The following is a 24,208-nucleotide window of genomic DNA, read 5'->3' as shown; positions in this document are numbered from 1 at the left end:
GCTATTGTAATAATGAAAGATACTACACATATAAGAAGTTGGTGTCATGTATTACTGTATTATCTTATGTCTTATCCATTATGAAAAATAGATTTTGAAGCTGCAAAAGAGATCTACTCTAATATTGAGGTACTTCCATATCCCTCATGTATTTAACTCTAGGCTATATTAAGAGCCTTTCAAACCATCAGCTTAATATCATATATTTAGACTAATTCAACTAACTGTTGTAGTTTTTGGTTGTTTATCAAATATTTGGCAGCCATCAAATAAAAATATATTTTTTGTTTGCAAATAACTTGCATATCTTCAAATACACATACATACACATATATATATACACACACACACACACATACATACACTTTTTCCGAGACCTGCATTTGAATATCAAAGAAAATAGTTGCTGTTTAGTTTAAACTCACTATATTTAACTACATTGAGTGTTTATAACCAGCTGTTGTGGTTCATGAACATCTTTACATGTCTAAACAAAAGCCCTATGTAGTTATGTAGATGTGTCTGCGGGTGTTCATAGCCAGCTATTATGGTCATGAACTCTTTTACATGACCCATCAGCCAAGTGTGTCTGGGTAAGCCTCATCTTTTACAAAAAAAAAAGTTCTCTGGAATTTGTCTTTCAGCAATAAGACCAGAGTGAACACTTTGTGAGAGACTGCTGGGGTGGTGAAGGACAGCACAGTGACAGGAGCCAACATCCCACAGCTGGTTGGACTGGAGGACGGTACTGTGGTGGTGGTACTGTGGAAAGTTACAGTATGGCTGGCAACAACACCTGACTCCATACTTCAGGCCGCTGCCACAGATCAAGCAGTGCCAGCACTTTAGGTAATTATCATTGTCATTACATGGTATGAGCTTATTCTTATCAAATGATGTTATAGCTGGTATTCATGGTTTTTTCTCTTTTCCTGTTTTACAGCTTTGATGCTCTGTAGCCTGGTGTTATTGTTGCCAAGGAGCATTCGGACTCAGTCGGGACCAGGTTTCAGCTGCTGCGCAACGCTGACGTCTCTCCCCCCCCCAGAGATGGTCTTACCTGTACAAACACCAGCTGGACTAGACACAGCTCGATAAACATATTTTTGAGAAGATCAGGGAGTTTTGCGATGAAGAGGCCATGGTCATCACATGCCCTGCACCAAAGTCAAGGGCAGGACAGATACAGGCTCTCAGAATATTGATTCCATTGTTGATGCAGTTGACCGAGTCCATCACTACAGTAAGACTGCTGAATAGCTAATCAATGGCTGTCTACCTGCACCCTGTATCTGCACAGATTATGCACACTTACATGACTCTCTTCTGTCTCTCACTCACACATACACACACCCCTACCATACATTGCTGCTACTATTTATTATAAATGTATCCTGCTGCTCAGCCACCTTACCCCTGCTTGTATGCATATAACTACCTCATCTATCACCAGTATCACTGCCATCATTATTGATATTGTTCTTCTAAATAGTGTACATTTGTGTGTTCTTTCTCTACTGGTATTGACACACTCTATTTTCTGTAGATATTTTTATATTGACACTTTCTAGTTTTGATATTGATACTGCACTGTTGAGGAAGAGCTTGCAAGTAAGCTGTAAGTAAGCATTTCACTGTACCGTTTAAACCTGCTGTATCCTGTGGATGAGATACATTTTTGTATGATTTGGTTTGATATAGTGTGTGTTTACCAGAGACAATAATGTGAAGACCAACATGACCTGGACCAAAGTCAGGTTAGGATACAGGCTAAGGACTAGATAGTGTATTTTTACCTGGAGTTATTCCTTATTGTAGCCTACTACTTTCACCACTTTCACTCTCACTCAGTTTAGAACAAAGCCATAGACAGACACACGTCCGCATGTGAATCCTTAAAGAGATGGGTGGGGCTAAGGTTTAAGAGGGTGTGAACTATGCTGAAAACTTTTCTCAAAAAGGCTTTTCCTCAAAACTGGGTATACAAGATAATCAACTTTTAAATAAGCATACCTTTCTCCAACTGTAGTGTATTATATACCATTACGAGGTTGTGAGTCTATTCTTATATCAAAAAAAATAAATGCAAATCACTTGAATTTCACATAAGTCCCCATAGAGAAATAAGTCCCCATAGAGAAATTCAGACATATGTTCAACTCATCTAGTTTATCCAGTGACCACTGCATTTACAAAGATGGCTACTGACTGAAATGTAGCTAGACTCAGGAGCTCATGGGCACACAGGCTACATTGGCAAATTGGTTAGATATGATTACACCACAGGCAACAATAACTGGTGACTAGTTTGTTTTCAGACAAATACACTGAGTATACAAAACATTAGGAACATCTGCTCTTTCCATGACAGACTGACCAGGTGAATCCAGGTGAAAGTTATGAGCCCTTATTGATGTCACTTCTTAAATCCACTTCAAATCAGTGTAGATGAAGGGGAGGAGACAGGTTAAAGAAGGATTTTTAAGCCTTGAGACAAATGAGAAATGGATTGTGTATATGTGCAATTCGGAGGGTAAATGGGCAAGGCAATAGGTTTAAGTGCCTTTGAACAGGGTATGGTGGTAGGTGCCAGGCACACCGTTTTGAGTGTGTTAAGAACTGCATCGCTGCTGGGTCTTTCACACTCAACAGTTTCCCGTGTGTATAAAGAATGGTCCACCCCCCAAAGGACATTTAGCCAACTTGACAACTGTGGGAAGCATTGGAGTCAACATGGGCCAGCATCCTTGTGGAACGCTTTCGATACCTTGTAGAGTCCATGCACAGACGAATTGAGCCTGTTCTGAGGGCAAAGTGGGGTGCAACTCGATATTAGGAAGGTATTCCTAATGTTTTGTACACTCAGTGTATGTTCAACTCCTCATTAGTTTATGCACTAACCACCGCATTCAGACACATTACATCAGTCTTTAATGGTTTTAAGAAGAAAAAAATGTATTCACTCAAATATGGCCACACTGTACTGTACCTTTGTAACTGTCATGCTGTGAACAATGTTCATTGCTGGTCGCGGCTATATATATATTACTTTTTTTTAAAATAATTTTAAGTGAAAACAATCACAGTAAGGTAATTCATTGTTGCCCAGAAATCTAACCCTGGAATGTAATGAAATTCCAATGATCTGGAAATCAGCATTTGTCCTACCACTTTTAAAAAGGGGGAGATCCAACTCTTTTAAATAATTATAGGCCAATCTCAAAGCTGTCACCCCTGGTGAAAATACTTGAAACCCTTGTGAGTGAACAGCTAAAATAGTTTTTGTTTACTAACTCTTTATCAACGCACCAATCGGGCTTCAGGAAGAAGCACAATTACAGCAGCCATGAAGGTTTTAAATTATATCACTGAAGCCCTTGACAAAAAACAGCACTGTGTCTCACTTTTTATTGATCTCTAAGACTTTTGATATAGTTGATCATACTATACTGAGGCAGAGATTGTCGAGTGTAGGTATTTCGTAGCATGCAGTTGCATGGTTTGCTAACTATCTGTCTGATAGAACTCAGTGCACTCAATTTGATGGGCTCATGTCTGTTAAATTGTCTGTGTGTAATGGTGTGACCCAGGGCTCTGTACTTGGTCCCCTCTTATTTACTATTTATATAAATAATTTAGACAAAGATGGGCAACTTCACTTTTATGCTGATGATACTGTTATTTATTGTTGTGCCTCGTCTCTCACAAAAGCTTTCCAGAACTTGCAAACGGCTTTTTATACTGTTCAACATACCTTGTGTCAACTGAAGCTTATCCTCAATACTGACAAAACTAAACTAATGGTGTTTTCTAAAGTAAGAAATAGATCTTTGAACCTTTCACCTATTACTACCTGTCAGGGCAATGAGATTGAGACTGTAACCTCATAAATATCTTCTAATTTTAATTGATGACGGCCTCTTTTAAATTGCATATTCAACAACTTACAAAAACATTTAAGCTGAAGTTGGGATTTTATTTTAGGAATAAAGGCCTGTTTTTCTTTTGAAGCCAGAAGGAGGCTAGTATCATCTACATTTATGCCTTTACTAACCTATGGGGATATTTTATATGCTTCCGCTCAGTGTTTGAGATCAATTGACACCCTTCACCATGTCGCATTGAGATTTATTTGAAACTGCAAAACACTTACGCAGCACTGCACTTTATATACCAGGGTTGGCGGGCCTTCTCTAGTCACTTGTAGGCTCAGTCACTGGTATACTTTTATTTACAAAGACATTTTAGGTTTACTACCATTTTATTTGGGCATTTTTATTGTTCAGAAATGAGGTGGGTACTCTCTTCGTTCGCAGGACTTTATCCTGCTAGCTGTTCCAAATGTCCGAACTGAATTTGGTAAAAGGGATTTCATGTACTTTGCGCCATCGGCTTGGAACGCCTTACAAAATACTTTTAAACTGGAAGAACTTGTCCCAATTGGTGTTTTTAAATCACTGATGAAGGATTTTGAGGCGGATTCCCTGACCTGTGAATGTTTTTAATTTGCTGTTTTATGATTTTGTTATACTCTTGTGAATTCTGTGGTTTTTACTAGATTACGTGTAGTTTTTCATGTTTGTCTGTAATTGTGATAATGACTTGGTGCTGCCTATCTTGGCCAGGACACTCTTGAAAAAGAGATTTCAAATCTCAATGAGCCCTTCCTGGTTAAATATTTTAAACAATTAAAAAATGATAGAGAAAAATGGCTGCATTGGACTTTTAATGTAGCCATTATCAAAGATTCCCATCTCTACAAAGCACTTTAAACTACAGATACCTCTCACACTCAGAACATCTACTACAGTTCCCTTTAGGCAACATAAATATTCCAGGTCACAGCTATGATTGGTCAGGTTGAGGAGTTTGATGTGGAGACGTGAAGGACATTTGAAATGATATCTTAGTGTGATGGCTAACTATTAGTCCACCCTTGTATGTCAAGGGCGCTTTACATATTCAGTTGGAAGTGAAGCAGCACCCACACACGTTTCTGCTCTATGCTCAAACATGTCTAGTATTCTGTGCTATATGCAAATGAAATGGAGCAGAGTCAACATGCAGCTGAGTCAGGGGTGATGGGTGCAGTGTGGGTGTTCAGAGGGGATGAAGATCTTTATTAAGACATAACCACAGGTGGCTGGTGGCACCTTAATTGGGGAGGACAGGCTCATAACATTGGCTAGAACGGAATAAATGCAATGTTATTAAGCACATGAAACATGTGGTTTCCGTGTGTTTCACACCACTCCATTCCAGCCATTATTATGAGCCGTCCTCCCACCAGCAGCCTCCTATGGACACAACGTGATTGGCCTTCTTTTGCACTTTGTTTGTTTGTAGGATTCTATGTAAAAACAAAATATCTCGCTTTTCCTGCCATGTGTGCTGTCCAATCACGTCAGCTCATAGATAGTGTTGGATGTCGAGAGGTATGACGATGACTCAGTGATTAGACTCACAGATTTGGATGTAATTTGGTTAAATAATTATGCATACTCAAGTACAGTAAGTGATGCACCTGTGGAGCATAGAATATCCAAACACTTCGTTTCAAATGGGCCAATGCTAACTAACAGGCCTAGTGCTATTCATGCATGCATGATGCCATGTTACTGGTCCCATAGCTGCTATTACTATATACTCTATGGCACAGCCCCATCAGAAGAACAACAGTTCAGCCAAATTGGGGATTAAACAAAAGTAATTGTATTTTTTTTTACATTCCTTCTGTAGCTTCCAAACCATTACAGTTTCTGCTGGTCTATAACATCTCAGCTGCATGCATCCAGGCTTTCACAACAAAACAATTTCTTAGAACAGCTATGTTGGTAGAGACGTCCCTGTACTGCAGCTGCTTCTCCTCCTCGCTGTTTAGAAATGGTAGTTTACATAGATACTGTAGCCTTCATGTAAACAGACACTGGTCGGTTCCAGGCCCTCTCTATACCAAGTCACTCGACTCCGTCATATCCTCACATGGTCTCTCCTATCATTGCTATGCGGATGACATTGAACTACTTTTCTCCTCCCCCCCCTTCTGACACCCACGCCTCTCTGCGTGTCTGCCAGATATCTCAGCTTGGATCTCGGCCCACCACCTCAAGCTCAACCTCGACAAGACGGAGCTGCCCTTCCTCCCAGGGAAGGCCTGCTCGCTCAAAGACCTCTCCATCACGGTTGACAACTCCGCAGTATCGCCCTCCCAGAGTGCAAAGAACCTTGGCGTGACCCTGGACAACACCCTGTTGTTCTCTGCAAACATCAAAGTAATGACTCGCTCCTTTAGGTTCATGCTCTACAAGATCCGTCGAGTATGACCCTACCTCACACAGGAAGTGGCGCAGGTCCTAATCCAGGCACTTGTCATCTCCCATCTGGACTACTGCAACTCAGTGTTGGCTGGTCTCCCCACTTGTGCCATCAAACCCCTGCAACTTACCCAAGAACGCTGCAGCCCACTGGCTTCCAGTTGAAGCTCGCATCCACTACAAGACCATGGTGCTTACCTACGGAACAGCACGAGGAACTGCCCCTCCCTACCTTCAGGCTATACTGAAACGCTACACCCTGACCCGAGCACTCCGTTCTGCCACCTCAGGTCTCTTGGCCCTCCCTCCTCTGTCCTGACACCCCAATGGTGGAACCAGCTTCCCCCTGAAGCTAGGACAGCAGAGTCCCTCACTATCTTCCGCACCTGAAACCCTACCTTTTCAAAGAGTATCTTAAATAATCCCCCTCCTCACCTCGACCTTCCTTAACCAGCATAGTCCCCCCCAGCTCTAACTTTGCTAATAACTACTTTATTGAGGAAAAGTGTACTTACTTTGCCTGTGATATGTGGTTGTCCCACCTAGCTATCTTAAGATGAATGCACTAACTACGTCGCTCTGGATCAGAACATCTGCTAAATGACTCAAATGTAAATGTAAGACTCACTGAAGACAAATTGTGAAACAGTTGAACATAGCCTGCCAGATACTAACAGACTTTTGCTTACATTTGAGACTTGTAGCGTAGGTGAGAGTTTGTAAACATGACGAATGATAAAAGTAGCCTCACAGTTAACAATAAATAATGAGCGGCAGTGAGTTTAGTTTTCCTGTGTCTGATGTGTCTCAGTCATGTCTTGTTTATGTTACTCATGGCCATTTCTTAGAAGTCCTGGGTGAGTTCCTGTGAAGCCAGGTAGAACTAAGCCCAGTACCATTCTGTATACAATGGAACAACTCTATGGATAGCTTATGCAAAATAAATTCTACTTCATCCCATTTCCTAGAATTTGTCCTATTAACTAGGATCCTGATTGGAAAACGGCATTAATGCATGGCCTATACTTCAAGTCCTAATGATGAAATCATTATAAACAAAAGGGGAAAAGTACATTTCTGGGACTGATCGCTACAAGGGAAAGGTATGCAGTCCAGCCGAGCATCTCAGAGAAACACAAAGAAAACTGTAGTTTGTGTGGCATGTAGCCTTTTGCATCCACACTTCTTAATTCCATGTGCCAACGTCTGCCTTGTAATTGAATTATATCTTAAAATACCCTCTCTCCATGGAATTGTGATCATTTTTGTTGTGTTGGGTTGGCAGCAGGGCTCTTGTCTCAGACATCTAATTTGTGGCATTGTGGTCGTCATCATGATCGTCATGGGTAACTGCTGAGATCATTTTTATTCTAATTACTAGTTAGCAACCACCCCCTCACAAGGTGCTAACATGGCAACCCTTTTGAAAGTTGCCATCCTCATCAAGTGCGTGTACATTATCTGACTTTAGAAAACGAATGTTAAAGCACAATGTATTTCCAAGTATGTTTAATATTACACTGTACATGCATGGGTATTTCTAGTGTTATTACAATGGTATCAGGCATGTAATGTAAAATGGGACCTAGTTACATTTACATGTTCTTATAGTTTCATAGTTGTCCTCCAACTTGTGTGTTTTTGTGAGTACCCTACACACTGTTATATAATGTCAGGGTAGCAGTTCAGTGGAGGCATCAAGCTCCAACCCTTTGCCTTTTGAATCATCTAAAATGTTTATCCAGAACACAATCAAAACTTGCATGCTTACTCCAATGCTTTCGAAGATGTTGCAGTGTTGAAAATGTAATTGATGCTGTTTGTTTTGGTCTCTCCAGACGTCGCCACTGGAAAGCACATGGCATGAAATAGCCATTTTACTGTAATTTCTCCCTTGCTATTAGCATGAGAATGCATTCTCGGGCTATCCCACTCATAGTAATTGTATCAGTAGTGTGGGCACAGGCTCTGCAGTGAATGGAAGAGTCTGAATCACAAGCCTGTAGGCCCAGAACAATGCATTCCCAGCCACCCCCCTCTTTCTTCTCTATCCATAACACACAACATTATTAGACCCTATTGTTGATTGTTGACGTCATTGTTGATTGCTGTTGATTTTGGTCAAAACCCTGCTTCTTCCTACAAATGGTATTGTGGTAGTTGATTATGTATTAACAACCCTGGAACTGAACCATATTGGTGGTGGTGGTCATAGGGGGGAGAGGGGGAGGTGATGATGCATGTGCAGAGAGCGGGAAATCCATGAAAAAATCTGACGAGGGCCAAGTTTTTCCAAATTTCACATTTTCATACCCTGATTTGAGGTTGTTGCTCATCTCTGTCCTTCGAGCACAAACTAACTCCCTCCAGAATAAAGGCAATGAAACATGTCTTTGTGTCTTCCTGAGCCCAGTAAATAAGTCCATAATTATCTGTTCTGTAATCTAAACCCACGGCCACGCCACCCACCTGCTCACCGATAGGGCCACGCTGCTTCCTTTTGGGGCCATCTGTTTTCAAAACATTGCACTGTTTAGTCACTTTGACAAACCCCTTGGACCTCTGTCCTTATAAATGGGTCCTAATGGTAAACAGTTGTGGGCTGTGATTACTCCGTATCTGGAGAGTGTCTCCTAAACAACCTTTCACAAACTAAAATCAAAGAGAAAAGGACAATTTTGGCATTCAGTGTGCATGGAGGCCAACATTACTTGACACCGTTTATATAAGTGACACAGCTGTTATGATGTAAAAATCCCACCTTCCCCAAACTGATGATGCATGTGGAATAACAAGTGGAGTGTTTTCCTCTGTCTGATAGAGAGGGAGTGTAAGTAGCCTCTCTCTCTCTCTATGCAAAAGATGAGGTGAGAGGGTGGTTTGAGGTCACTGATTTGCTTATAAAGACAGGGAAATATGCAAGGAAGAAAAGGAAATGGGTGAGAGAATTTTTCACTCCATTTATAGTTCCGTTGTGCCCCCTACTGGTAATGCAATTTGGGTCTGCAAGGGGTAGGTTGGGGCTATATAAATGGCCTGTTGACTGATTTAACTGAATTTAAATTGTCTGATTTAGTTTTAGTAAATTGTCTGATTTTCCTTCATTCAAGGAAAACTAAATTCATCATGAATAGCAATTTAATAAGCGTTTCAACACTATCTGCTTGGATAGTGGTAAGTAAGAATAGTCTTAGGTCTCAAATTACACGCCTATAAATACAAACCGATTTAACATTTGACAATCAATACATTTTTATCAAAGTCAATTTATACAGTAACATTCCTAGATTTTGACAGGTAGCCTACCAGTATTTAGTTAGAAAGACGTCACTACTACTGTTACCTGGATCTCTGATTGGCTCAGAGAGTCGATCCGGGTACTCGGCTGGAAGGCTGGAAGGAGCCTATAGGTACCAATATGGCGGAGGTAAGAGGGAAAATAGGGGAGAAGCATCAGATTTTAAATCGATGTTTTTTACATTTTTGTCGTTAACTTTCTTTTTAAATGTTATCGATTTCATAGATTAATGTTTTTTTGTTCTATATGTGTGGTTTTGTGTAATGATTGCTGCAATTGCCTCTAAAATATGTTTAAATGTATATACCGATCTTTCACGACAAGGCCTGTGCGCGTTCTCAGCTGCTTTGCTAACATCGACTGGGTAGATTGAGACGCCAATTTGGTGGAGGAAGAAAATAAGACATTATTTGCAAGTAATTGCGATGGTATTTTTCGGTTCTTGTGTACACAAAATAATGTATACAATCTTTAATGACCGGGGAATTGTTCCCAGGTTTAGAAATGCCGCGTAGCTAAACAAAACGTTTTTTTTTTCTCTAGCCTAGGTTTTCCTGTGTAACGTTAGTTAATAAGATTACCTTTCTCGATCATTTCCGAACATCGACAGTTTGTGGGGAAACTGGCTTTTGTTGTTATTTTGCGTCCCACATCCAAATGTTATCCTATTGCTAACATATTTACTAATCGTACGATAACATTACATCAAACCGCTTATCTATACAGTCGGTAACTAGCCGAGGAACGCTCAACTCCGTTCTCTTAAATCGAGGCGGAGTTGAGTTTTGATAACTGGTCGCGGGATTTGTTAGCAACAACCTTGAGTCACCATCAGTCGATTCTTGTCCAAATGTAAATTCTGAAAACGCTTACCTGTACCAATGTTTGTCCTGTACAACTGCCGTCCTTTCGCAGGGTGCGGAAATTAATGCTTTTAATAAAACTTTTAGCAAATACAACCACCGACTTTTATCTAATTTGTGTTGCTCGGTTGCAAACTGGTCTCAGAGCATTTCATATTATTCTGTACGTAAATCCGAGACACTCCATTTAGTATGATTTGTTACGTTTGGTATGGTTTCATAAGACAGAAGGCAAAAACGAAAGGATGGGTGGGTGTATAGGTTGCGAGTTCGAATCTAATCACGGATAACTTTATAATTTTAGATCGTTAACAACATTTCCACTACTTTGAGCTAACCCTTCACCTAACCATAACCCTTTTAGCTAAACCTAACCTTAACCCAACCCTTAACCCAAACCAAAAATGTAATCTTCAATGCGGTAGGGACGTCCCAAGGGTCCCGGATAGCACGGAGCCAATTGAATCTCATCTTATGTAGCTAGTATGTACTAGGAAAAGTTGGTTGTAATTACATTTTTTACAAGAATCGACTGATGTTTTCGACAGTGTAACAGAGCAGCATTCACATTAGCCTGGGCTGCTGCTAGTGGGGTTTATGGATGTCTATTATGGGCTTGATGTGAATGAAGAATGTTTTATGTACGAACCGGTCGCTGGGGGACTCGAGTGCATTAGCGGTTGTACACTAAGACTAATGGTGGAGATCCATAAAGCCCACTAGCGACAGCCCAGGCTACATTCACGTATACTATTTAGTCTTTTCAATGTTGCTTCATTTGTGCTCTTATATTTTTGTTCTTCTAAACAGGCTTCCTTCGGGAGTTCGAGCCCAGGTAATGTAGGAATTCTATTTTTTTTAAACACAATTCTTAATTCCAACAATAACAAAGCATCACTCTGCCTGTGTTTTGATTAAAAATCTGAGGGATGGGCCTGGATAAATGTGTAACCACTCTCAAATTCATAGACAGGGGTATGGATTCAAGGACTGACCATCCATTATATAAACATTATAGTTTTAATCATGTTTTGAAGCAATAGTGTTTGTTTACATTTCTGTTTACAAATATTGGAGTAAATGCATACATACAGTACCAGTCAAAGGTTTGGACACACCTACTAATTCCAGGGTTTTTCTTTATTTTTTACTATTTTCTACATTGTAGAATAATAGTGAAAACATAAACTATGAAATTACAAATATGGAATCAGGTAGTAACCAAAAAATTGTTAAATAAATATATTTTATATTTGAGATTCTTCAAAGTAGCCACCCTTTGCTTTGATGACAGCTTAGTCACACTCTTGGCTTTCTCTCAACCAGCTTCATGAAGTAGTCACCTGGAATGCAGTTCAATTAACAGCTGTGTCTCCTCACAGCTGCCCATGTCCCTTAATATTGATGATGTGGTTGTTACTGACAAGAAGCACATGGCAGAGCTCTTTAACCACCACTTCATTAAGTCAGGATTCCTATTTGACTCAGCCATGCCTCCTTGCCCGGCCAACATTTCCTCATCTCCCATCCCTTCTAATGCAGCTATCCACGATGCTTCTCCCTCTTTTTCCCTTGCCCCACTACAAAGTTTCTCCCTGCAGGCAGTCACTGAGTCCGAAGTGCTAAAGGAGCTCCTTAAACTTGACCCCAAAAAACCATCTGGGTTAGATGGTTTCGACCCTTTCTTCTTTATGGTTGCTGCCCCTATCATCACAAAGCCTATCTCCAAACTTTTTAACCCGTCTCTCCTTTCTGGGGAGGTTCCCATTGCTTGGAAGGCAGCGACAGTTCGTTCTTTATTTAAAGGGGGAGATCAAGCTGATCCTAACTGTTATAGGCCTATTTCTATTTTGCCCTGTTTATCAAAAGTGTTGGAAAGACTTGTCAATAATCAACTGACTGGCTTTCTTGATGTCTATAGTATTCTCTCGGGTATGTAATCTGGATTCCGCTCAGGTTATGGATGTGTCACTGCAACCTTAAAGGTCCTCAATGATGTCACCATTGCTCTTGATTCTAAGCAATGTTGTGCTGCTATTTTTATTGACTTGGCTAAAGCTTTTGATACGGTAGACCATTCCATTCTTGTGCGCTGGCTAAGGTGTATTGGTGTCTCTGAGGGGTCTTTGGCCTGGTTTTCTAACTACCTCTCTCAAAGAGTGCAGTGTATAAAGTCAGAAAATCTGCTGTCTCAGCCACTGCCTGTCACCAAGGGAGTACCCCAAGGCTCGATCCTAGGCCCCATGCTCTTCTCAATTTACATCAACAACATAGCTCAGGCAGTAGGAAGCTCTCTCATCCATTTATATGCAGATGATACAGTCTTATACTCAGCTGGCACCTCCCCGGATTTTGTCTTAAATGCTCTACAACAAAGCTTTCTTAGTGTCAACAAGCTTTCTCTGCCCTTTACCTTGTTCTGAACACCTCCAAAAAGGGTCATGTGGTTTGGTAAGAAGAATGCCCTTCTCCCCACAGGCGTGATTATTACCTCTGAGGGTTTAGAGCTTGAGGTAGTCACCTCATACAAGTACTTGAGAGTCTGGTTAGATGGTACACTGTCCTTCTCTCAGCACATATCAAAGCTGCAGGCTAAAGTTAAATCTAGATTTGGTTTCCTCTATCGTAATCGCTCCTCTTTCACCCCAGCTGCCAAACTAACCCTGATTCAGATGACCATCCTACCCATGCTAGATTAGAGACATAATTTATCGATCGGCAGGTAAGGGTGCTCTCGAGCGGCTAGATGTTCTTTACCATTCGGCCATCAGACTTGCCACCAATGCTCCTTATAGGACACATCACTGCACTCTATACTCTGTAAACTGGTCATCTGAGGAACCTGTCGCAAGACCCACTGGTTGATGCTTATTTATAAAACCCTCTTAGGCCTCACTCCCCCCTATCTGAGATATCTACTGCAGCCCTCATTCTCCACATACAACACCTGCTCGGCCAGTCACATTCTGTTAAAGGTCCCCACACATCCCTGGGTCGCTCCTCTTTTCAGTTCACTGCAGCTAGCGACTGGAACGAGCTGCAACAAACCAAACACTCAAACGGGACAGTTTTATCTCAATCTCTTCATTCAAAGACTCAATCATGGACACTCTTACTGACAGTTGTGGCTGCTTTGTATGATGTATTGTTGTCTCTACCTTCTTGACCTTTTTGCTGTTGACTTTGCCCAATAATGTTTGTACCATGTTTTTGTGCTGTTACCATGTTGTGTTGCTACCATGCTGTGTTGTCATGTTTTTCTGCCTTGTTATGTTGTTGTCTTAGGCCTCTCTTTATGTAGTGTTGTGTCTCGTTGTGATGTGTGTTTTGTCCTATATTTATATTGTATTTATTTTTTTAATCCCAGGCCCCCGTCCCCGCAGGAGGCCTTTTGCCTTTTGGTAGACCGTCATTGTAAATAAGAATTTGTACTTAACTGACTTGCCTAGTTAAATAAAGGTTAAAAAAAATATTTTGTGGAATTTCTTTCCTTCTTAATGCATTTGAGCTAATCAGTTGTGTTGTGACAAGATGAAGGTGGTGTACAGAAGATAGCCCTATTTGGTAAAAGACCAAGTCCATATTATGGCAAGAACAGCTCAAATAGGCAAAGAGAAGACAGAAAACAGTGCATCATTACTTTAAGACACGAAGGTCAGTCAATCTGGAAAATGTCAAGAACTTTGAAAGTTGCAGTTGCAAAAGCCATCAAGTGCCATGATGGAATTGGCTCTCATGAGGACTGCCAAAGGAAAGGAAGACCCAGAGTTACCTCTGCTGCAGAGGATAAGTTCATTAGTTACCAGCCTCAGAAATTCCAGCCCAAATAAATGCTTCAGAGTTCAAGTAACAGACACATCTCAACATCAACTGTTCAGAGGAGACTGTGAATCAAGCCTTCATAGTCGAATTGCTGCAAAGAAACCACTACTAAAGGACACCAATAAGAAGAGACTTGCTTGGGCCAAGAAACACGAGCAATGGGCATTAGACCGGTGGAAATCTGTCATTTGGTCTGATGAGTACAAATTTGAGATTTTTGGTTCCAATCGCTGTGTCTTTGTGAGACGCAGAGTAGGTGAACGGATGACCTCCATGTGTGGTTCCCATCATGCTTTGCTGGTGACCCTGTCAGCGATTTTATATTTAGAATTCAAGGCACACTTAACCAGCATGGCTACCACAGCATTCTGCAGCAATGCGCCATCACTTCTGAGTTGCGCTTAGTGGGACTATCATTTGTTTTTCAACAGGACAATGACCCAACACACCTCCAGGCCGTGTAAGGGCTATTTGACCAAGAAGGAGAGTGATGGAGTGCTGCATCAGATGATGAGTTGGACCGCAGAGGGAAGGAAAAGCAGCCAAGTGCTCAGCATATATGGGAACTCCTTCAAGACTGTTGGAAAAGCATTCCTCATGAAGCTGGTTGAGAGAATGCCAAAAGTGTGCAAAGCTGTCATCAAGGCAAAGGGTGGCTACTTTGAAGAATCTAAAATATGTTTTGATTTGTTTAACAGTTTTCTGGTTACTACATCATTCCATATGTTATTTCGTAGTTTTGATGTCTTCACTATTATTATACAATGTAGAAAATAGTAAAAAAAAGAAACTCTTGAATGAGTAGGTGTGTCCAAACTTTTGACTGGTACTGTATATTGATATCGCAACTAAGGATTACAGTTTTAATGGAATTTGAAAGTGAAATACTGAAGTTATGAATATGACATGTCTATTTTCTATTCAGGTGATCTTTATTATGATACCATGACGCTAAATCTGTTCATTAAGAAATATTGAGAAAATAATTCCATGAAAATGATTCTTTGGGTGCGACAATGGCATTGACAAGCAGTGGCATTGGCAGTGCCAGTTTTGCAGAGTTTATTTATTTGCCATTTGTCCTTAACAGTGCCATTCAACTGCGATCTAAAATAGTTTTCCCGCTCCACAGTTGGCTCTTTATCGTCTGAAGATCATGACTTCGATCCGACAGCAGAGATGCTAGTCCACGAATATGACGACGAGAGGACTTTGGAGGAGGAAGAGTCATTGGAGGGCGAGAAAAACTTTAACTCAGAGATAGCCGATCTAGAGAAGGTTGGTTGGCTAATAACAGGAAATAATGCCCAGTTTCCTTTCTTTTGGACAGGAAATGTAGTTGTTGCTTTTATTGGAAGTTTTTCATTCTGTCAATGCTTGAATGACCACATCCTTCCCTACTATAATTAATCAAATGTTATAGGCTAGGGGGGAAGAATAATGTATCACATGGAACTTTTTGTCAAACCATTCTTCACATAGCAGACATGTATTATCATCATTTGGATTGTAGAGACGTGATCTCCAATGATTTCTGTTTGTTGTAACAGGAGGGGAACATGCCGTTGGAGGAACTGCTGGCCATCTACCGCTACGAGGCGTCTGTCAGTACGGCTGCAGGCTCCAGCATGGACAGCTTTTCTGGGGAGCTGACGGATGAGCTGCCAGACATGACTTTGGACAAGGTGAACAAAATTCATTCCAATATTTTCCGATTTGGTAAAGGGGACATTGTCACAGTGTACTGTAGAGCCAATTTGTAGATATTCAAAGATGGTTTTCAGTCAAGTTCCCTTATGTATCTGTGATATAATCAGTAGGCATCTATCCCAACTATGATTACATTATAAGTGTCTGTTTTACTTCTGTATTACCTACAAAGTGTGTTTACGACAGATATGGAACAAAACAACGTGTAGCTTTTAGGATCAATTGATCCTTGGCGGGCTCCCAGCGCTAACTAACAGTTACTGATGTAACTAACATGTACTAACGATAATTGGGTTCTTCCACAGGAGGAGATAGCTAAAGACCTGCTATCAGGGGACTATGAGGAGGAGACCCAGTCCTCTGCTGATGACCTCACCCCTTCAGTCACCTCCCATGAGGCCACCGACTTCTTCCCCAGAACACTCAGATGTAAGGCAATTCAAACTTTATTAGGACATCTCAGGGATAAATGAGAAGACATTGTCAGAGCTCAAGAGCACAATTATAAAACACAAATACAATTGGTCAGATTCATATAATGCTTCATAGTGTGAATATTATGAGCCACTGCAATGTTTTATTTGTTATTGTTTCCCAAGTTTAGCCTGCAGTATACCGTCATTGAAAACTCATAATAATGGCAAAAATACTGTCAAGTGCATCTGTCATTATAAACAAAAGTACTTTAACTTATTTATCTTGTTAGATTTGACAGCATTTATCCCTTCCTAAACATTCACCATATTTTAATGACCTTGTCACGTGATGAGTTGATAAGCACAGGGTCCCATTCGTATAATAAGCATTCTAATGGGGCGTGCCCATTCTGTCTTTGCATTGTCAGCTAATACTATCTACGACGGTGATAAGGAGTCCGAGTGTGAGGAGGATGGGCCAAGCCTAGAGGACTCCAGAAAGGTAAGAAACTTGTCCTCCTTTTCAAAGTGACTTGATTGAAGAAGATACAGGATTAAGTTTCCCATAAGCACAGATTGGAGGTCAGTTCTTTTACTTTTCAATGGTTGAGGTTGTTTAGTAACGTTATTCGGTTAACTGATCCTAGACCTGCATTTACTGATGGTAGAAACATGGTGCTGCATGTTCTGGGGGTAAATCTGTTTTGTATTTGCATTTTACAGGAAATAATGGTGGGGTCGCAGCACCAAGCAGAGGTCCCCACCCACCTCTGTCACTATGGCGACGATAAGGGTGAGTGCAGGCTTTCTCAAGAGGTTAACCCATAAACCAGTTGCACTTGACAGTCAGACATTTAGCAGTGTTTCCAAGTGTAACATTGCACAGAGTGTCTAACATTGTGATTCTCATCTGCCATTTTCGTGAAGTATACGAAGATGATGACCAGTTGCTATGGTGCCCGGACGTGTTGTCAGAAAGCAAGGTCAGGGACTTCCTGTGTGAGGCGTCGTCACGGGTGACCGATGAGAGGACAGGAAGTGACATGGCAGGGGCTCATGTGAGCGACAACGAGCAGGTCAGTCATCGCTACACGTGATGGTCAATCTTCATCTAGCTGTCTGTCTTACTGGCATTGTGGAAGACTTCTGTAAGACTCGCTGGATGTCATAACATTAGACATTCTCCAGCTGCCATCTCAAAGTTATTGTCTGTATGTCAAAGTTACATGATTGTCATGGTTGTTGTCAATGTAAGTCGTTGACCTATTCCTCTGTCGTTTCCCTGTAGGCTCTGTATGAGCTTGTGAAATGTAACTACAATACTCCTGAAGCACTGGAGCGGTATTGCAGTAACATGAACTCATCAAAGGGTAAGTTACCATTTTGAATGATTAGAGGCTCTTTCATAAATGTCACTCCGTTGGGAGAGGGAAAATGACCCCTTGTGATTATTACAGAGGAATCCCCACCGTGGTCTGAAGATGAATGCAGAAACTTTGAACATGCACTACAGCTCTACGATAAGAACTTTCACCTCATACAGAAGCACAAGGTGGGACTCTCTCTCTCTCTCTCTCTGTTACTGATTTTAGAAGGTGGTGAAATGATTGTAATATCATGTTGATAGCTTCTGTAAGGATATGAACATGCATACTTTTATTTACCCTTTCTTTAAAAAGCCTGTGGTACTAACTTCCTGTGTTGGAGAACTCTTCTTTTCATCGTGTATTTCTGCCCTTCATCAGGTTAAGACACGGACGGTAGCTGAGTGTGTGGCCTTTTACTACATGTGGAAGAAGTCGGAGCGCTTTGATTTCTTTGTCCAGCAGAATCGCTTTGGCAAGAAGAAGTATAGCAGCTATCCTGGTGTAACGTAAGTGATCATTCAGTATGCTCAACAACCGTAGTAACTGAGGTCTGAATTCATTGCCAAATGTACACTACCGTTCAAAAGTTTGGGGTCACTTAGAAATGTCGTTGTTTTCCATGAAAACAAACTCAGCAAAAAAAGAAACATCCCTTTTTCAGGACCCTGTCTTTCAAAGATAATTCGTAAAAATCCAAATAACTTCATAGATCTTCATTGTAAAGGGTTTAAACACTGTTTCCTATGCTTGTTCAATGAACCATAAACAATTAATAAACATGCACCTGTGGAACGGTCATTATGACACTAACAGCTTACAGACGGTAGGCAATTAAGGTTACAGTTATGAAAACGTAGGACACTAAAGAGGCCTTTCTACTGACTCTGAAAAACACCAAAAGAAAGATGCCCAGGGTCCCCGTTCATCTGCGTGAACGTGCCTTAGGCATGCTGCAAGGAGGCATGAGGACTGCAGATGTGGCCTGGCAATAAATTGCAATGTCCGTACTGTGAGATGCTTAAGACAGCGCTACAGGACGGACAGCTGATTGTCCTCGCAGTGGCAGACCACGTGTAACAACACCTGCACAGGATGGCAACAATAACTGCCCGAGTTACACCAGGAACGCGCAATCCCTCCATCAGCGCTCAGACTGTCCGCAATAGGCTGAGAGAGGCTGGACTGAGGGCTTGTAGGCCTGTTGTAAGGCAGGTCCTCACCAGACATCACCGGCAACAACATCGCCAATAGGCACAAACTCACTGTCGCTGGACCAGACAGGACTGGCAAAAAGTGCTCTTCACTGACGAGTTGCGGTTTTGTCTCACCAGGGGTGATGGTCGGATTCACGTTTATCGTCAAAGGAATGAGCGTTACACTGAGGCCTGTACTCTGGAGCGGGATCGATTTGGAGGTGGAGGGTCCATCATGGTCTGGGGCGGTGTGTCACAGCATCATCGGACTGAGCTTGTCATTGCAGGCAATCTCAACGCTGTGCGTTACAGGGAAAACATCCTTCTCCCTCATGTGGTACCCTTCCTGCAGGCTCATCCTGACATGACTCTCCAGCATGACAATGCCACTAGCCATATTGCTCGTTCTGTGCGTGATTTCCTGCAAGACAGGAATGTCAGTGTTTTGCCATGGCCAGCGACGAGCCCGGATCTCAATCCCATTGATCATGTCTGGGACCTGTTGGATCGGAGGGTGAGGGCTAGGGCCATTCCCCCCAGAAATGTCCAGGAACATGCAGGTGCCTTGGTGGAAGAGTGGGGTAACATCTCACAGCAGAAATTGGTAAATCTGGTGCAGTCCATGAGGAGGAGATGTACTGCAGTACTTAATGCAGCTAGTGGCCACACCAGATACTGACTGTTACTTTTGATTTTGACCCCCTCTTTGTTCAGGGACACATTATTCCATTTGTTAGTCACATGTCTGTGGAACTTGTTCAGTTTGTCTCAGTTGTTGAATCTTATGTTCATAGAAATATTTACACATATTTACACAAAATAAACGCAGTTGACAGTGAGAGGACATTTCTTTTTTTGCTGAGTTTACATGAAATGAGTTGCAAAATGAATAGGAAATATAGTCAAGACGTTGACAAGGTTAGAAATAATGATTTGTAATTGAAATAATAATTGTCCTTCCAACTTTGCTTTCGTCAAAGAAACCTCCATTTGCAGCAATTACAGCCTTGCAGACCTTTGGCATTCTAGTTGTCAATTAGTTGAGGTAATCTGAAGAGATTTCACCCCATGCTTCCTGAAACACCGACCACAAGTTGGATTGGCTTGATGGGCACTTCTTACATACCATACGGTCAAGCTGCTCCCACAACAGCTCAATAGGGTTGAGATCCGGTGACTGTGCCTGCCACTCCATTATAGACAGAATACCAGCTGACTGCTTCTTCCCTAAATAGTTCTTGCATAATTTGGAGCTGTGCTTTGGGTCATTGTCCTGTTGTAGGAGGAAATTGGCTCCAGTTAAGCGCCGTCCACAGAGTATGGCATGGTGTTGCGAAGTGGAGTATTAGCCTTCCTTCTTCAAGATCACTTTTACCCTTTACAAATCTCCCACTTTACCACCACCAAAGCACCCCCAGACCATCACATTGCCTCCACCGTGCTTGACAGATGGCGTCAAGCAGTCCTCCAGCATCTTTACATTTTTTCTGCGTTTCACTAATGTTCTTCTTTGTGATCCGAACACCTCAAACTTAGATTCGTCTGTCCATAACACTTTTTTCCAATCTTCCTTTGTCCAGTGTGTGTTCTTTTGCCCATCTTAATCTTTTCTTTTTATTGGCCAGTCTGAGAGATGGCTTTTTCTTTGCAACTCTGCCTTGAAGGCCAGGATCCCGGAGTTGCCTCCTCACTGTTGAGGTTGAGACTGGTGTTTTGCGGGTTCTATTTAATGAAGCTGCCAGTTGAGGACTTGTGAGGTGTCTGTTTCTCAAACTAGACACTCTAATGTACTTGTCCTCTTGCTCAGTTGTGCACCGGGGCCTCCCATTCCTCTTCTATTCTGGTTAGAGCCCGTTTGCGCTGTTCTGTGAAGGGAGTAGTACACAGCGTTGTACGAGATCTTCAGTTCCTTGGCAATTTCTTACATGGAATAGCCTTTATTTCTCAGAATAAGAATAGACTGATGCGTTTCAGAAGAAAGTGCTTTGTTTCTGGCCATTTTGAGCCTGTAATCGAACCCACAAATGCTGATGCTCCAGATACTCAACTAATCTAAAGGACATTTATTTATTTTTTTATTGCTTTTTTTAATCGGAACAACAGTTTTCAGCTGTGCTAACATAATTGCAAAAGGCTTTTCTATTGATCTATTAGCCTTTTAAAATGATCAACTTGGATTAGCTAGCACAATGTGCCATTGGAACACAGGAGTGATGGTTGTTTGATAATGGGTCTATGTACGCCTATGTAGATATTCCATAAAAAATCTGCCGTTTCCAGCTACAACAGTCATTTACAACATTAATAATGTCTACACTCTATTTCTGATAAAATAACATTTATTTTAATGGACAAAAAATGTGCTTTTCTTTCAAAAACAAGGACATTTCTAAGTGACCCCAAACTTTTGAACGGTAGTGTATGTCGACGAAGTTCCCTCTGAATATGATGATGGCCTGTGAATGCAAATGTTATTTTAATGTGCTTGCAACTACACAAAAGGGGTGGAGATTGCTAATTGTTATTATGGGAGAATGTGTCTGTGTGTGTTAACGTCTTGTGTGTTCCCCCTGCCTGCAGGGACCTGATGGACCGGCTGGTGGACGAGGCGGAGGGCCTGGCAGTAGACAGCTCCTCCTCTGTGTGCTCAGGCGGAGGAGGAGGGGTGAGGATGGAGCCCACCACAGAGCAGCAGCTCAGCCTGCTCAACTCCATCACTGCCAGCGACCTCACAGGTTAGTCAACAGGGTCTCAGGGTCTCAACACAGTATGTAGCACAAACGGACCCTCTCCTTCCTTAATAGGCTTGTGAAAAATAGTTACTCTAACTTCAGATATGGCATTCTGTATTACATTACACAGATTACACACAACAATACAACTTTATACATTCAACAGAAGTCCTAAAAACAATACATAAGAAATCCACAGATAACCAAGTAGTTTATATATGTTTCCCCGTCCCTCAGCCCTGAGTAACAGCGTGGCCACAGTGTGCAGCCCAGCGGAGGTGAGCTGCCTGGACTCGTATGGTTTTCCCCCTCTGGAGAGCCTCCACCGGGGGTCCCTGGCACAGGAAGAGCCCCTGGGCTTCCCCTCCAACGGAGGAGATCCCGACTGTCTCAACATGCTGGATGCTGGCTTCTACCACTCGGGCCAGCGGGGAGGGGTGTACGGGGGCAAGGACTGCGAGCGGCCTTCTAAGAGGCTCAAGTTGGCGCTGCCCGACTCTTTCATCAACGACGTTTCCGTGGGTAACCTCGGTGTGGACTTTGAGGGGCGGCGGAACACGGCACACCACCGCATCACCGGCGCCAAGATGGCGGTGTCCGTCACGGACTTTGGGAGCTTGGCGGGCAGTGGGGAGCCCAATGGGTTTATGGGAGCACATGCACGACGTCACAGCACGGCGCTCCAGTCAGAGTGACCACCCCCAGAATCCCTCTTTTAAATCCACCATCCCATGTGTACATAAGACTCACTCACTGGAGATTTTTGTTTAATAATTATATATACACATTTATTTCGTTTTTGATTTTATTTGTGAAATATGACATCAGTGATGTCTTTATCGTATAGAACAAAAAATCTTGATTTCTCAAGAGTTTATATAGCCATTTATTTTCCGCGGCCCTGAGATGTCAGTGTCCATGTAGAGTGGGGCCCAGCCCAGCCTGTCCCGGAGGCTGCGGATAGACAGTTGTGTTTTGTTCCTCATCCCTCACACACACATCTACAGACGACTTCTTCAAAGCTACGTAATCCTGCCACTCATATACAGTTGCCAAACCAGCTTTGTTCTGGTTTACTAAGTTTGTTCATTATTAAAGTGGTATTTTTGATTAACAAACAGTGTTTACAGGTACTTGCAGAAGCCAGGCTTGGTCAAATGTGTTTTGTCCGAGAGGAGCCTGGGTTTTGTACTTAATGCAACAACACTCGTGGTGTTGAGGCGGTGTAGGTTATAACTAGGAGCATATCAGTTGCTAGGATGTTTTTCTCTCCCTCTCTCCTTTGTTTTTGTTCCTGTGGAAGCTTCTTTTGTACTCGGCTTGCAGTCTGAAGTGGCCAAACCAGAGGAGAATGTTCTAGAATTTTAACAATATATTATATGATGATTTTCCTCAGTGTTCAGCTGTGACAGAGCTTGCCAAAACATTTTAAACCTTTTTTTAAATCCGCCAATTTTATTAGCGGAGTCAAGTGATCAATGTAAAGACTTAAAGGCTGGGTCTGACACCCGACTAATCTGGCCGGTTTTATCTGTCCATCAGATTATCTGAAACATGCCCTTAGAAATCAGTCTCTTATTGCCCCAGAAATTAGCCAATATCATGACAATATTTAACATTATGACAGAACAGTTTTTGGATTGGCATTATAGCATTACACTGAGATGTCGTGTTCATCTCCAGTAATGTATATAGTTTCTGCCCTGTACTCTTAGCACAACATGTATTTCTTCATAAATCTATTTGGCCCCAGTTGAGTGCTAATTGTGCTGTTTGCATGTTTATCATGGAGCTTGATCAATCTGCAAAAGTTAGGGTTTATTTTTTCCCTCTACTGTATTGCTCTTTATTGAAACTACTTAAAAGGCCTGCATAAGCTTGTTAGCAGTATTATTTCTTTATTTAAAGCCACTTTTCTTCCTTTTCTGCAACTTCCACTGTACTGACTGGAGGATGCCTTGTATTATCCGGTCCATAATTTCATGTCCAGTTGCAGTCTAACAAAGATTCAACTTCTATTTCTCTTGACTGAACTAATTGTGAATTGTTGAGTGTTGGGGGGTCGTCATTGTCTTTTTAATGTATGCAGTAGTGATTGCTTAATTTACCTATGCATTGTGAGTTTGATCATTAGTTGGTTTCAGGGGTGTATATATACTGAACAAAAATATAAACGCAACAATTTCAACGATTTAACAGAGTTAAAGTTTACAGAAGGAAATCGGTCAATTGAAATAAATAAATTAGGCCCTAATCTATGTATTTCACATGACTGGGCACTGGGTGCCAGGCCAATCAGAATTAGTTTTTCCTCACAAACGGTCTTCATTACAGACAGACATACTCCTCGGCGCCCCCTTCCCCCCTCAGACTATCCCACAGGTCTGCGGTTGTGAGGCCGGTTGGACGTACTGCCAAATACTCTAAAACGACATTGGAGGTGGCTGATAGTAGCGAAATGAACATTAAATTCTCTGGCAACAGCTCTGGTGG

The 24,208-nt window shown here is 41.8% G+C and overlaps 1 protein-coding gene and 1 long non-coding RNA gene across 2 annotated transcripts in view; one reads left to right on the top strand and one right to left on the bottom strand.

The window, feature by feature from the left end:
• Window positions 1–10,359, bottom strand: part of LOC106585029 (uncharacterized) — a 14,650-nt gene extending 4,291 nt beyond the window's left edge. The window contains exons 1-3 of the long non-coding RNA XR_001323884.2: window positions 10,194–10,359; window positions 9,920–9,972; window positions 9,658–9,718 (exon numbers count right to left, since the gene is read on the bottom strand). This is a non-coding gene — a long non-coding RNA (uncharacterized lncRNA). The remainder of the gene's footprint in view (window positions 1–9,657; window positions 9,719–9,919; window positions 9,973–10,193) is intronic.
• LOC106585028 (mesoderm induction early response protein 3-like) lies at window positions 9,679–24,208 on the top strand. Its single transcript, XM_014170769.2, has 13 exons — window positions 9,679–9,741; window positions 11,286–11,310; window positions 15,430–15,575; window positions 15,848–15,982; window positions 16,313–16,436; window positions 16,852–16,925; window positions 17,147–17,216; window positions 17,351–17,499; window positions 17,712–17,793; window positions 17,881–17,975; window positions 18,169–18,296; window positions 21,564–21,718; window positions 21,953–24,208. The coding sequence occupies exons 1-13, from the start codon at window positions 9,733–9,735 to the stop codon at window positions 22,408–22,410; spliced, it is 1,650 nt and encodes a 549-aa protein (XP_014026244.1). The 5' UTR covers window positions 9,679–9,732; the 3' UTR covers window positions 22,411–24,208.

The sequence above is a fragment of the Salmo salar genome, chromosome ssa24, assembly GCF_905237065.1.
Source record: "Salmo salar chromosome ssa24, Ssal_v3.1, whole genome shotgun sequence".
NCBI classification, from domain to species: Eukaryota; Metazoa; Chordata; class Actinopteri; order Salmoniformes; family Salmonidae; genus Salmo; species Salmo salar.
Note: the sequence above shows the minus strand (reverse complement) of the source record. Positions and strands in the feature narration are given on the sequence as shown.